This window comes from Diadema antillarum, unplaced genomic scaffold (genome assembly GCF_040938485.1).
Source record: "Diadema antillarum isolate AM-2024a unplaced genomic scaffold, OU_Dant_1.0 seq00001553_RagTag, whole genome shotgun sequence".
NCBI lineage: Eukaryota > Metazoa > Echinodermata > Echinoidea > Diadematoida > Diadematidae > Diadema > Diadema antillarum.
The window spans coordinates 715,392-731,221 of NW_027272282.1; the positions used below are offsets into that span (position 1 = coordinate 715,392).

The 15,830-nt window shown below is 38.0% G+C and overlaps 1 protein-coding gene across 1 annotated transcript; it reads left to right on the top strand.

Annotated features, from left to right (window-relative positions):
* The first annotated feature begins 2,235 nt into the window (after positions 1-2,235).
* LOC139710672 (protein NipSnap homolog 1-like) lies at positions 2,236-15,239 on the top strand. The gene is made up of 10 exons (XM_071622592.1): positions 2,236-2,416; positions 5,569-5,693; positions 6,283-6,328; positions 6,755-6,849; positions 7,639-7,706; positions 8,546-8,686; positions 11,731-11,762; positions 12,972-13,066; positions 13,675-13,758; positions 14,394-15,239. Exons 1-10 carry the CDS (start codon positions 2,319-2,321, stop codon positions 14,456-14,458), a joined length of 849 nt encoding a protein of 282 aa, XP_071478693.1. The 5' UTR covers positions 2,236-2,318; the 3' UTR covers positions 14,459-15,239.
* The last annotated feature ends 591 nt before the right edge of the window (positions 15,240-15,830 follow it).

Sequence of the window (15,830 nt, forward strand, 5' to 3'; positions counted from 1 at the left end):
ATGCTTATTTACTTCATGCACTTCTCCTGTGTTTCCTTTCCATTTATTTTTCCTCTCTGCATTCTTTTCATTGTTTTTTTTACTTTTCTTTTTAAATAATGTGGTGACACTGGCATATCGAACTGGGCGCCTTCGATGTTTCTACAGATAAATGGCGCTATATGTTGTTTAGCATCATCATCATCTTTCCTTTTCACTGTTTGGTACGGAGTCTCATAATGTGATAATCTCTTCAGTCTGAAGTGTTCAACACGAAATGAAAAAATAAACACTTGATTTTTTAGTGCCAGTGTGAGGTGGTGGAGTGGTGCTGGATGTTTATTTTACTGGCATTTGTATCTTCAGTTTCCCGTTTATTGATCGAATTCTTTGTGATTGCTGGTTAGAGGACGTACACGGCGGGCGTCACGTTTATAAACTAAGTGCATGGTGCATGTGTGTGTGTGTGTGGGGGGGGGGGCAGTTTTTATTTCTGGTGTCACTTCCGGGTTTCATCAGCTAACACGAAAAAAAAGGCCTTCAGCGCAACTTCTGCTGCCACTTCAGGGTTTTATCAGAGAACAAGCAAAAAAGAAAAAATGAAAAAGTCTTCTGCTCGCAACTTTCTGATTTCACTTTCCGGGTTTCTTCAGCTGACAGACAAACAAAAGTTAATCTTATAAAAATAAAGTGGTCAACAGGATTGCATAGTTTTGGTTTGTTTGTTGTACTGAGTTTTAAAGAAAGAAAGAAGAGAGAGAGAAAAAACCTATGGAACTTGTAAGTTGTACCACTGTAACCTCATTCAAACGAAAACTGAAGCAATATCTTCTTAGCAGCTACATTGTACGGCATGCACAGTGTATAGTTCTTGTTGCTCTTTACATGTTACCCCTTGTCTATCCCACCTTAGTCCGGCGGGATCCTAACCATGAACACTATTTTTGAACAGTCTGCCTGTTGCGCTGTTCATGCACCTACTGTTCCACTCGGTTATCGAAATTCTCGCGCGTGACAGCTGTCGGTTACTATGGTCACACGGAATGCTTGGTTTTAGGACCCATGCTGGAATGTTACTCCTGAGCTTTCGGTATTGTTTACATTCACGACAAATCTCATTATCCCACCTTCTACTTATGTATTTATGACATACAGTTACGCCATTTTCTATACTCTGCAACACACCCCTTGAATCTCTGCAGTTGTTGTTCACTGCTGCAACATTAACTTTCTGTTTTCTGTATTTTTATTTAGTGACATATATTTAATTGAATTTTTTGTTTTGTTTGTTTTAATCGGTTTCCCCAGATATAGTTGGTCTTAAAAAACATCCGTACTTTAAACTTCCCCTAATCTGATTACTCACGGGACCTGCGGCTGTACAAGCTAATGCTTTTACGCAGGCCCCACCATATTTTTTCGCATTATGACCACAGTTTAATTCGCATGCATACAGACCTCGTGTTTATACCAAATCAAACTTCTGTACATTCTGATGAAGTCTCATCTAAATCATGTTTTGTATAATTTTCGTATTTATTTACTTTATTGTGATATATGTGAGAAATATGAAAATAAATTGAAATGAAATGAAAAAATGGGGCCATATTGCCCCAACAAATTTGTTCGGTAAAATAATGAGAAACCTCTTAAATATGAAAGAGCATGTAATTCCATGAGGAATTTAACGGTTATTTGATGAAAATTGGTTTTGAAATGGCTGATATATCCAAAACAGAGCGATTCTAATAAGTGTGGCACCCACACTTTATTACAATCGCTTTGTTTTACCTTGTTTTTAGATGTTTCAGTCATTCCAAACCCGATTTTCATCAAATAAACTTTGAATTCCTCTTAAAATGGTATGCTATGTACTATTTTCATAAGTGTTTTCTTGGTATCTCGCAAAAAGTTAAAAGCCCAATTCCAATCTCCACCATTACTGTACCATCCATTTAACCACATTATTTTTTATTTTTTTCTGGTGCCACTTCCGGGGTAAAAGAAAAAAAAAACTGACAGTGATTACAGCCTATGTATTTCTATATATTGTGAAAGAAAAGTGGGGCCGACATAATATATGGAAATGGGAAAGACAGTGAGGAAATTCGATTTAATCATGCATGCAAGATCCTGCACTCAGTGTAGGATCTGTGATTTAACATCGTTTCTATTTACCGCATTTTAGCCACCATACAAAAGATATCGTGAAGATACCGCTCAAATATCGGGCCGAGCCATTCATCTTTGCATTCTAGCTGACCGTACCTCCTAAAGGACGTAGAAAAGGTTACATTTCACCCAACTTCGACAAGTGAAACCTGAAAGGTTTGCCGAACATGGCATCAAAGCTACTGTCTGGCCTCCTCTGTTTATCCAGGACCTCTTGTTCTTCTCTCAGAACATCAATTAGGCCACATGCAGGCGTCATAAGCAGGTAAGTTTCTTCAGCTCAGCGACAACTCTTCTGAGACTTCCCAAATGTTTTCGTGTTGAGATTGCGTGTGTGTATGGTAGATGGTAATGTCAGCGGACAGGCTGTGCATGCACACACACACACTTGCCTCGGAGAGCAGCAGGAGCAGCTAGAGCCTTGCCCTTGGTAGCAGGGCTGGCTGGGCTTCGCAGCCAGGCCAGCTCCAGGGTCCTATTTTGTAATGTAAGTTTAGAGGTGTAAAATTTAATTATTAAAGCTAGAGCTGCCTACATCAAGCTTTGCAACATTTAGATTATTTTGTATGTTTGTCCTTGTGAGCAAAAGAAAGCACACTAACATATTAGTAGAACGTCTAACAAGAAACAGACACAGAGCTGCAGCTGTGAGCAGAGAATAAAATTATAAAAATCAAGACTTTTTACTCTCGACTCGGTTGTAAAATTAAACTTTACCCCTTTCAGTGCAGCTTTATCATTAGTTATTAAGATTAGAAAAAAGACAGCTAGTGCAAAATTGCTTTCTTTATTCTAGAGTAAACAACCCATCGTTCGGTCACTTCCGTGATTCGGTCACATGCCTGCATCTGAGTCTCGCTAGAAACTCATGAATAAACATGAGAAGTCTCAGTGCAGACAGTGGGCTATTTGAATGTTGAAGTCCTTGACTAAAATTACCGCCACGGTAGAGGGGTATACATACCTTTTTGTTCCCCAGAACTGCCTGCAAAATCATCCTCTCACCGCTTGAAAGGCCATTTCCGGGGTTTCTTAACAGGCGAGTTTAGAATTAGAGCCTTTGGTAGACCTACCATGTGGTGAGTTGTTATGTAAATTGCGTAAAATTACATATGTATGAGAGAGCAAAGATTTTGGTCTTCACTCTACTGCGGCTAGATTTCAAATGGCCGACTGTGGTTGAAGCTATTTGAAAAAAGGTAACCCATGCCCTTATGAGGTCGCTCGACTATGATTCGGTCAGGCGATCCACCTGACCACTTGTGAGCGCTCGTTTGGATTGCAAGTGCGCCATCACTTGGTTAGTTTAGCAACATGTTACACACGATCATGCACGAGAAGACAAGTACGAGACAAGTAACTAGTGAGTGTTTCTAATCAGTTGTCTTTACCCATTTCAAAAGTAGGTTCCTACAAATTTAGATCAGCATTAGTTAAAGTAGTATTTTGCGAAGGAGATTGTGGAATTTGGTTACTTATTTTTTCCAAGAAGTATTAACAAACTACACAGAAATCTACAGACTGAATCACGGTACTGCGCGTGACCGAACGAAGGCAGGCGCGACCGAATCATGGCTTAAAAAGAGGTCGTCGGGAATCGCAAAATCCCAATATATTCTGTAAGAATGAGAATAATTTAGTATAAGAAAAGAATAAAGTACAATATTTCATTCTAGATAAGCAAGAAATTACTTCATAACCATTCAGAATTTGGCCGATATCGCTAATAGCCCCTTAAGTGACCGAATCATGGCATGTTTACACTACTAGTTCTAGAATCAAGTATACATTAATAATGTTAGTAGTCTATTTAGTATTACTTGGTACGTAGTAGCTGATATTATTAGTGATAACAACCTTGAACGGTGTTAAAGATACAAATATTACAATTGATCTCCTACATAAGACGACAGAAACCCCACCACCTGTACCTGCCAAATGTTGTGAATGCCTGAATTGCATCCATGCATTTTATAAGCTACCAGGAGTATACTGTAAGATTCGCAAAATTAGAATGCACATGAAAGTTCTTGTAATATGCATTGAATGTGAAAGAGGCAACTCACGAAAATTTCATGCTGGGAAAAAGGCCGCCAGCTCCACTTCGTGAAAATTTCATGCCACGAAAAATAACATGTTTTACAGTAAAAACAACAGCCCACACTGTGTGAAGGAGCGCCATGGGGTTAACAAGGGTAGGGACGGAACCTAGGTTAGTGTAAAGTGGTATGGAAAAATATGTGGGGGAGGGGCTGGGAGACATTGGGAACTCCTTCCCCAGATTGCAGCTGCTATCATCTATGATCTAGCTGCCCACCTGTAATGTGAAGCTACAATATGTAGCTTGCAGTAGGTCTACCCATCTAGGCCTGTATGAAAATGATATCGATATGGTGGCCACATTAAAATGCAAATAAATGCCTTGATCTTACTAATTATATCAATAATTTAGTATGGGTAGCATCAACAGGAGCTGCAGTAGTACTAGTAGCCAGGTTGGGCCCTGTCTGTTAGAATGATAAATTTACATATAACACATATAAAATAATAACTTTTCTTTCTGCCAAATCTTCTATGTTTCAGGTGATCGCGATTCAGATCATATGATACTGTAAACGTGGAAATTTTCGCGGTACATTAATTTTCGCGGATTTCGCGCTACGCTCGGCTAGCGCGAATTCAAAAACGCGCTAATATATCTTCACAATTTTCTACGCACATTTTGAACGGGATGAATTGTGTGCGCTTCATCGATGATACTGCTACGTAGTACAATGTACAGGCATGTAATTTACACTACTAGTACTGTGCGAAGAGACGATACCCTAGATTGCTGTGTACTGTAGCATGCATGTGTGCACCGCACGCATCGATGCTACAGTCCCCCGTGACTACGGTACTAGAGTCACAGCTGTACTACAATGTACGTATTTGAGTGCTTGTACTTGCAGTCGAGCCGCTCGCTACGTCGCTTGTCGTACGCTGGCATAGCAAGCTATGTAGCAGAGGCTTTGGATGAAAGCAGTGAATGTGTACTACAGTAAAGTAACCTGCTGCGGAGCGCGAATTTAAGAACCCGCGAATACGTTTTCGAGCCGCTCAGCGCGAAAAATTAATCGCGCGAAAATATTGACGTTTACAGTATTACAATATACAGCTGTACACACATACAACCTGTGGATATACCTTACTGTAGTACAGCATCTAATCATTACATCTTACCTCTGTGTTCTTATGTGTGCAGGAGATGTACAAGTATTGTACACCTATATTAGGACCTTCAGATGTTATGATAAAATCAAATTAGCTGACAACCTGTCTTTAGTCACCACTTGGGTGTAATAACCACTTTTTGTTTCACTTGGGTGTTTGTTATTGTTGTTTATTCTCTTTCTCTATTTCTTGTATGACATATAGGGGTTATGCAAATGGCGAAGGTGAAGGTTGGTTGTCCAAATTGCTGCATGTGAAGAGAGTGGAGCCACCAAAGGATTCACATTCAAGGAGTCTCACAAATAAAGATCTCGTCTTTGAAATGCAAGGTAAAGTATTGAAAACCAGCATTGTCTGCATAGAAGGGCTGTGTAACATTGTGTAATATTGGGATCTGTGCAAGCCTAAACATACTACTTACAACTTAGGTTCGTTTAATTAACTGTCAAAATAAAACAAACTTGCAAACCGGGAAAGTAAATGAAGAGAATTGCAAGGTTAACATTATTCCTGCCCCAGCTCAGAAATTTTTTGGCCAGAAAATTTTTATAATTTATCTTTTATCTAGGATGTATCCTAAATTGACAACATGAAGAGTTTACATTTGGAAACGAGACACAGCTGTTTCATCGAATGAGTAGTATTCAGTGCCTTATTGTGTACTTAACTGTGGTTTTTCTCACAGGAACATACATTGTTGATAATGACAGTACTTGAAAATTAAAAGGTAAGAGTGTTTGGCTTGAAATGGTATTTTCCTTTTAAGAAACAGAAGTGGTGCCCCTGAGAAAGATGATTATGTGATGATGGTTTATTTTTGAATTAGATATGTGATGCTTTCACATTTGATTTACAATGTTCTTGTATTTGTTCAAGTGAAATACTAGTAGCAAAGAAACATTTTTGTCATTTTCACAGTGCACAACATCAAGCCAGACTGTATGGGCGACTACATCAAGCTTTCGTAAGTTGTACAGAGAGCTTACAGTTTTGACTCTGATTTTCAATTAACCACTTTGTGAAAAAGCTTCTGAAGGTACAAATTTACACCACGCTTCATCTCGACAGTTTTGATTATAAATGTAAACTTCATTTTCAAAGCAGTGTAAAGTATGAGGAGGGGATTGAAAAAGATACGTAGAGGTATCAGAAGTAATAAAGGCTATTGAACATTGTGATTATGTATGAATTTAAGCGATGCCTACACTAAACGAAAGAATACTTTTGTAGCCTAGACATTTCATTGATGTCCAAGCTCAGTCATAGAACGGAATAGATGTCAAAATGTGTATTCATTATTAATATCTGTCTCAAGTAGAGTAATTTTCATGGCAAGCATACCCAGAATCAGGGAAGGAATGCAGATGATTGTTTGTTCTCCCCCAAACAGAGATCATCACTTACGGCGAGTACATGAAAAGTCAGACTACCCCTGTCGGCTGTTTGGGAGCTGGAGCACAGCATTTGGGCAGCAGGATCAGGCAGGTGAGATGTCCACATCGTTGACGTTGAGCTCAATGTCAAGCTCAAAAACCACCGCGCATTTACTCTTGAGGAAAGGGCTGTCGACAGATGAAATCTTATCAGATGTTGTTTTGAATTGATTTATAGAAAAAAAGAAAAATGATTCTTGAAACAAGGCTTGTAATCGGTGGTCATCTGTTGTCTTGGAGACAACAAAGCTTAGTATGGGAGTGGGAAAAAAATAGTATGGTAGTCTGATTTAGAACCCCATGTTTTAATCTCATTTGGAAACTTTGTAAATAGGAAAGAAATAGTTGGATCACTCCACCTTTCTTCATTGTCGAACTTTTCACACAGAAATCTGATCCATTTTGCCCTAATTCTTTATAATAGCTCTCTATTGTCATGTACCCCTTTCATCTATGTTTGCATGCCAACTGCCTAAGATTTCTTTCATTTTCACACAAATTTGCATGATCTCATGATTATGTAATCAGTGTTGCTCCTTTTTAGAAGGCACAGAGGAAGATGCTAACCCAAGTTGAAAGCCTCAATGTAATTATTTCCAGCCTTGAATCTGAAAATACCTGCCCCAAGAGAGTTATCGCTTGCCAGTCATACCTACTTACATAGTTATCAAAAATGGTCACACAGAATATGTTTGCAATGGATGTGTGTTCCTGCTGCATTTCAGACTGAATATATATAGCAAAAGGGTAGCAACTCCATAGACATATGATAGTAAAACCCTTCTGCTTCTCAACAAGTACCATTGCCTTATCGTTATGGCTTCATCTGTATTTCTTGCAGTGCACATTTGGGTCTACCAGGGTTTCGATGAAGTCAAACAGATGTCAGAGCTTCTATGGGAAGACCAGGTAGAGAAAAAAAATTTGAAGTTTGCATACTTCTTGTGATTTCCACTGTCAGCTATGGGCATTGTTCATAAGCTCTTGAAATGTTTCATAAGATCAATTCCATTCATTACATAATTGTCTGTACCCTAGTTGTCTAGTTGTTGTTTTTTCATTTTGCTGATGTCTTTTCTTTGTTCTTTGTTTTTTTGTTTCTGATGGCAAAGGAAGCTGAATTGAACTGAACTATCAAACACTTCTTAAGGACTCAATGTATTCGGTGTTGAGCTTTAAGCAGCCATGTAATTTCAAGTAATTAGTAGCCGCATAAAAAATTAAATAGGGACAGCTAGGTTTTGAGTTGAGATGTTAGATGTAGTTGAATAACATTTGGCTTTTTATGACTTGCATGCTTGTACTGCTGGATATTATACTGTCCCCCAAACCAGCTTGTTCGTATGGGCAGACGAGCTACAAGTGCCCAATTAGCCAAATGAAAGTATGCTCAGTCCACTTTTACAACTGATGTATAATCAATCAAATATTTGAGAATCATATATTAAACGCTATAGAATCTTCAGCTGTAAGAGCACTCTTTATCATTATGATCACGCAAGTAGAAATGGCAGAAATGTCATTCCTGGTATTGAATGATTATAGCGGTCACTCCCGTTCAGGTTCTTTAAACCAGGGAAACCTTGATTGTACAGTCTCTGCCACATTTTGTAAAATTCAGCCCTCATTCTGAATGTTTTTGCTATGCATTATGTTTGATGATTGGTAGAAATTGGCAGCCCTGCTAGTGTTATCGTCTTTTTCTTGTATCCGTCTCTCGTTGATGCAATGTCTGACGATCAAATCAGCATTACTTGGAATACAAGAAGCTGCGTGGTGAGATGCTGGTTGGGAGGAGTAACCAGCTCCTGATGCCCTTCTCCTTCTGGGGCGACCCTCAGCCGCGGGATCCCGGCAACCTTTACGAGATCAGGAGCTATCACCTAAGGGTAGGTGGACATTTCACAAGCTATGCTTTTCTTGTGAATTCCTCTTTTCCATTAGAGTTACAAAAACGATTGTAGTGCTTACTTGTTTATTTATCTGAATACCAAAGTTGATATCATTATGATATTATATCCATGTTTTGTTGAAACTTATGTGATTCAAAGTTCCTTAAGATATTATGTACTTGTGTAAGCCTTACGTATATTGCATTGTATTACTTTATATGGGAATAAAATCATTTGATTTGAATTGGATTGAATAATAAGACTTGGCTCATGCCCCGACAGTCTCACTATGTGGGCTGTCAAAGATGACCATTTGTTGTTGTTATTTTTCAAGCTTTATCACTCATTGTTGCAGGTCTCTGCATCTCTTGACACATTCTCTGATTTTGATGTGATCCAGATTCAAAGTGCAGTGATATGTAATCTCCAGCAATGCAACTAAAACTAAAAATGAGACAAATTGAATAACCACATTCCACTTGTTTAAGTGAGGAAGAGAAAATACATGTAATAGTTCACAAGCCTTATATGGCCTATGATTATGAGGTTGATGTTAACTTGTCTGAGTATCGATAATAAATTTAGGGGGAAATATCTTAGGCATCTTCAAATTTATTGCAAAGGCTTTGCTAGATTTTTAATTATAGAAGAAGCGTGATCTTAGGGTATTTGTAGGAGTATTGAATCGTGCACTGTGCAGATACAGATACAGATACAGATACAGATATTTTATTAGTCTTTCTTCCAACAAAAAAGATAATCATTTTCCAGGTGAAAAAATACAATACAAATTATACAAAGTACACTGTATACATAATACAGACATGAAAATATAACTACAGCAATATAACTTAGCAGTCGCACATAATAGACAATCCACATAAATTAAAACACAATTAAAAAATCTTCACAATCATAATACAGAGTAACCAGGAAGAGAGACTAATAGGAGATAGAAAGACAGAGAGAGAAAGAAATAAGAAAGAGAGTGAGGGAGAAAGAAAAAAGGGAGACACCCAACTAGAAGTGGTAAAAAGAAAGGAAAAGTCTGATATAAAAGGACATCATTTATGCACTGCACTGTGTTTAAATTAAATTTCAAGAAAGAAATACATATACAAAGACTGCACTGGGAAAGACACAAAGACAACCTGTCGATAGTGCCCTAGTTAAGGACAAGCTGGAATGCAGTGTTCAGGAGTAGCATACCTTCATGTAACTTCATGTAACTTCAGATGCGGAATGTCCCACCAGGTGCAGGCCAGGCAGTGACCATGCCAACCGAATCATGCAAATTCGTGTAGTTAGCACGATCAACGCCCGGCACACTCCAGGCGAGACAATCCGCATCTACTCAATTTACCATGGTCTTGTGTAAGTGTGCTTAATGCACGTGAGGTTAAAACAAATCGAGTGGTAAAAATAAATAAATATAACCAAACGTCTTCATTATATCAAATGATACGAGGCGAGAAGTAAAGATGAGAGGGGAATGAGGGGGAAAGAAAGAAGAGGAAGAAAGAAAAAAAAAAGAGAGAGAGAAAGCAAGAAAAAGAAAAAAAAGAAGAAAAGAGAAAGAGAAAGAAATGCATATGCTGGTAGAGAGACTACATGTACCCTATTGTTTCCCCATCAATAACAAATTAAATAACATATTATAATACATATAAACAAATTTAAATAGCATCTTATGATACATATAAATCCCTAAACACAATTCATGTGTCAAATCTACAGACGCCTAAGAAAAGATTTAAGAAAGTGACTACGGTCGAAACCAAACAGCTCCAACTGACTCAGTGTCGCTGAGTACTATTGAACATGTATATTGCACATGAAATAAAAAATTCTTCTTTGTAATATCTACTGATACAAAAAAGAAGGTAGGGGAAGGGGGAGGGAGAAAAGAAAAAGAAAAGAAAGAAAGAAAGAAAGAAGAACAGTTAAAGAAATGTTGAAAAGGAAAAAAAAAAAGATAGCAAGAAAAGAGAGAAAATGCATATGCTAGAAAAGAACTACATGCTTTCCCCATCAATAACAAATCTAAATGCATACATGAAGTATATAAATTCCTAACATAATTCTTCACAGATAGTTACATTGGATATCAGTTTCATAAGGTTCATATGTCAGTCTACAGACTCATAATAAAAAAGACTGGAACAGCAAAGACCGAACAGTCACTGACTCAGCGTCGCTGTAAACTATTGAATAAGTGTATTGCACATGGAATGAAAGTTTTCCGAAAACGTTCTGTTCTAACACATATCTGACGTGCTCGACCAGACTCATTTAAAATCACTAGAGGATTTAGTGGGTGTAAAGAATCCTTCAATAATTTTTGAAAGTGAGTCAGAAGCCGTTCATCTGCCAAATTACTGAGACATTCTACATCTTCACCTATTATTTTCCCAGCAGTCTTTGTAATCCTCTCAAGCCTTAACCTATCCTGTACCCTCAGAGAGTTAAACCAGATAACACAACAATATGTGATCACAGATTGAATTACTGAGCTGTAAAACAGTCTCATGATATCTCTACTCACATTGAACTTGTTCATTTTCCTAAGAAAGAGAGTTTAATTGTTCCCAGTAATTTGATTTATTCATATGGCAGTGGATACTTGCTATGATTGAATCCTTGGGACCAGTGTGAAATCACTTTGTTATCAAAATGTTATTTTATCATCGTTCAAAAGAAAAAAAAAGAAGAGATGAAATTAAACTTTGAATTAAGAGCCTAAAATAGATGATGTGTCATGATGAAAGTTATATCAGCTTTCTTTACAAAATTCCTCTTAACTTGCAAATACCCATCGTAAAGGCATCCTCTACAGCTTCAAAACTTGCTTCAGGCTTGCCTAACATACCAATAAATCACACTTAAGACCAACCACCAAACATTGGAAAGGAATAGAGTGGTACCAGCACCTTAAATGGTTAAGTAGACATTTAAGGCATAGTTACGTGTATCTGCTAATCTTGCTTGTTGTGAAACTTGCTTATTCACAAAGCAAATTGTTTTTTCTTTTCTATGTGCAGCCTGGAACACTAATTGAGTGGGCAAACAACTGGTAAGTATAACACTTAAAATTCAGGGCAATCTCTTGCACTGATTGGTTATGTTTGAATGTATATGAGTATGACAAAGTTGACAAGTCACTAGCATAGAACATAAATATGAACAAAGATCACAGTCATTTGGGAGTTGAAATTTACACTAAGAGATACTAGCTTGGTATGATTTATGAAGATATCTAATTTGCCAAAACATTGTTAACAAAGACTGCTTGTTGGTGATCATACAGACAAGCAAAGTTTTTAGAAGAAAAATTTAATGGTTTCTCTTAAAACCAATTATGACTTTTACTTGAAAACTCTTGAAATATGACTTCATTTCACCAGGAACAGATTTGTGAAGGGGAAAAATCTTGGTTTCACCCATGAGCTCATTCTTAAATTGATCCTAGACAAGGTATATACATTTGGAGTTCTTCCAATGCTTTTGAAGGCATTTGGAAAGTCCTGACACAGAGCTACTCGCCAGCTATGATTGCTGTCAAAATTTGTGCAAGCAAACTAATAGATGAGATTTACAAGTCGATGTTCACCTGCTCTAAGCTCCAAAAATAACAGTTGAGGATAATTAAAGGACAAGTTCACCTTCCTAAGCATAAGGATTGAGAAAATGTAGCAATATTAGCAGAACACATCATTGAAAGTTTGAGGAAAATCGGACAATCCGTTCAAAAGTTATGATTTTTTTAAGTTCTTGTGCAGTAACCGCTGAATGAGAAGACTACTGCAGTGTACGATGTCACATGGGTACAACGATATAAGGAAAATAAAAAGAGAATTTCACAACATCTTTTGAAAAAAGTACACATTCCCTTGACTCGTTACCAACATATGTTATGGGTAATATTATTCCTCCTACCTTTAGAAAGAGGCAAGTCAAATGCTCTTTTGTTATGCGAAAAAAATGAAAATATGTTGATTTTTTTAAAACATTTTTTTATACTGTTGTACTCATATGACATCACAAGCTGTAGTAGTCTCCTCGTCCAGCAGTTCCAACACAAAAATTTTAAAAATTCATAACTTTTGCATCAATCGTCCATTTTTCCTCAAACTTTCACTGATGTGTTCTACTGATATTGCTGCATTCTCTCAATCCTTATGTTTATGAAGGTGAACTTGTCCTTTAACAAGACAGAATAATATAACTGATATTAGGGTTGCTAAGAATTGTCACATGGGCTTATTTTATTTCTTCTTTTAAGGGCCAAAGGCATCAACTACAGAAGAGAACAGAATGAGTCGGTGCTGGGCCTCTTCACACAGATCGGTGATCTCTACTTAGTGCACCATATCTGGGGTAAGATTATTGAGTGGGACAAGTGTTGTGGAATGTACTCTCATAGCATAGCATCAGACATATCATGTTCTTCATCAGTGAAACATGACTCATGATGATAATGGAGGTGAGAATGACTATGAAGAAGGAGAAGAAACACAGGAATGGGACGAAAAAAAATGAAGAAAGGAGGATATGGAGGAAGAGGAGGAGGAGGTGGTGGTGATAATGGTAGTAGTAGTAGTAGAAGTAGTAGTAGTAGTAGTCGTAGTAGTAGTAGTAGTAGTAGTAGTAGTAGTAGTAGTAGTAGTAGTAGTAGTAGTAGTAGTAGTAGTAGTTAAGTAGTAGTATAGAACACTGCTGTGATATGAAATATATACAACTGTTGATTTATTCTACAAATTCATGAAACTCATTTGTCTGTTTATTCGTTTGCATGATTATGTCTGTGCAGCCATCATGTCAGCTGTTCTTCAACAAATAGTTCATGTCCTCAGATGTTATATTGTTTATATTTCACCATGGCTGAAACTGCAAAACCATTATGCTCTGGTTAAACCAGTCTCACGGTCTTAACCGTTAGTTATCATGTTCAGACAAAGCTTCGTTGTTTTTCATTTGCTCTGCAGCTTACAAGGACCTGCAGACGAGGAAAGAGATTCGTGATGCAGCGTGGAGAAAGCCTGGATGGGATGACTGTGTTGCATATACAGGTGAGCATACATCACCATGACACCAATTCATTGGTTTGTTCTATATTGTTTTGTTTAAAACCCGTTGGATTCCATTAATCCAGCCCTATGTTTAGGAGGGGTCTAGGGCAATTATCCCATGGGCAATTACTCCAGACCCTTCCCCTGACCCTAACCCTAATCCTAACCCTAAACCAAACTCCAAACCCTAACCTTAATCTTTACTCTAACGTTATCGCTAACAAGTAATTTGCCGGGGGTATTGCCCTCGGGGGTATTGGCCTGATACGATATGGAAGCCCTCAGTACAATGTGTTGTCACATTATCCAGGCAAGAATGAGATTTTATCTGTTACAGACATTTTGTTTCCATTGATAATGCCATGTAATGTAAGATCACATTTCATCCCATCTGTACTACAAGAAGTGATTAATGTTCCAAGAAGAATAAGAAGAAGAAATAATAAGTGTGTGTATATATATAATATATATTATAACTATAGAAAGCAATTTGATATAAAAGATTTTGATGTTGGCAAGATTTTCTGCTATTGCCTGGCTCAATATGATTATGGTTTGGTTCCATGGATGGTGTTCTTTGTGTCAGTCCTAATCTTTGCTTTTGTTGTTTCTACTTTTACTACTTACTTCCGCAGTTCCACTGATTCGACGAATGGAAACCAAGATCATGATTCCGCTGCCGTGCTCCCCGCTGAAGTAGTTAGGGTGGTTTGGGTAATTTCACACTCAATATTTTAGTTTTGGTCTGGAATACTGTAGCAAAGTGAGTTGGCTGCTATGTGAATGTGAGTGCTGTAATTTCCCCCAAACCTTGCCAGTTTGAAGATTCATGATTCGGAAGTATGATGTCATAATTCAAACGAATTTAAAAACACAGACAGCAACAATGACAAATGATGGTCACAACTTCTCAAAGCTGAAAAGAAATTTAGCTCTCATTTTGGCAGTATCGTTATCTAGTATCATACTGTCGGCAGCTTATATATTTTGATGTCATCAAATTTCTTCCACTATAAGGAATCTCAGAGAGGAACTAAAACAGAGTAATACCATCCTTCATGGGTCTCGTCCACTGTTGATTTATGAAATACTCTGGTAGCTGTTTGATATGGAATTTGATTTGGCTGCACACATGGTGAAAGTACTCAAGAGCATCGCCAAAGTAGAAGCATATGGAAGGTGTGAGGCTACTGCACTATAAAAGGACAACCTTGTCCCCTGTGGGTGTAAAATCCATCAATTTGTGCAGTCCTCCATTCCCAAAATCTACGGTGTATCTGTTCAACAGTGTATCTTTCCTACAGCCCCTCCCCCCATGGGCGGACTTTCTACTTGAGCAATGTGTGGAAAATGCCTGTAGGGGCATGCATAAACTGATGGTTGATGGTGGCCATTTTTTTGTGTGTATGCGTGTCTTCTATATAGTTATTTCCACTTCTTTGAGAAGAATGCATAATACAGAAGACAGTTGTGTTAGCCAAAAAATTAGGGTTCTCTTGAAATATGTCTGCATGTACTCGTTGAGTGATGGTAGGGAGCTGTAGATTTGCGGCGCGGACGTTTGAGACGACGCTTGAGCTGGACATTCCCCTCTTCCCTGCATCGTGTTGAAAGACAGCTTTAGATTACGCTGAGACGCAACCTATAAAAAATTAAAATGGCACCCCCGTATGATCGGTGCATGAAGTAGCTCTCTACGTCGTGAATTAAGTGGACGTAAAAATAGCACAAACGCGTAGTGAAACTCAGACGATGCGAGCTATGGATAGATCGACTTTGATACGCGATTCTGCGCATCCTCAGACAAGTTTTTTTCCTTCTGAACATCCCCATCGCGAAAATCTAAAGTTCCCTATTATAGTCCTCAACTCACATGTGTGAATGCACAGTGTAACTTGAACAGGTTATGGAGTCAAGGAGTATTGCCAATCCACAGATACTGAGTCAAACTCGCCGGCAATCTGATCCTAGCAGTCTTGCAATGCCAGCACTGAATGGTGTACGATATGGAATGAATCTTTTTAATTGTATGAACTCACACAGGTTTTTTGTATTCTTAGGCCAAAGAGACC

Bases quoted from the DNA above. Each gene is read 5' to 3' on its own strand.
- LOC139710672 (XM_071622592.1), top strand. From the start codon at position 2,319: ATGGCATCAAAGCTACTGTCTGGCCTCCTCTGTTTATCCAGGACCTCT. The intron at 5,694-6,282 runs GTAAAGTATTGA...TCATTTTCACAG, and splicing joins TCTCGTCTTTGAAATGCAAG to TGCACAACATCAAGCCAGAC. The intron at 11,763-12,971 runs GTAAGTATAACA...TCTTCTTTTAAG, and splicing joins ATTGAGTGGGCAAACAACTG to GGCCAAAGGCATCAACTACA.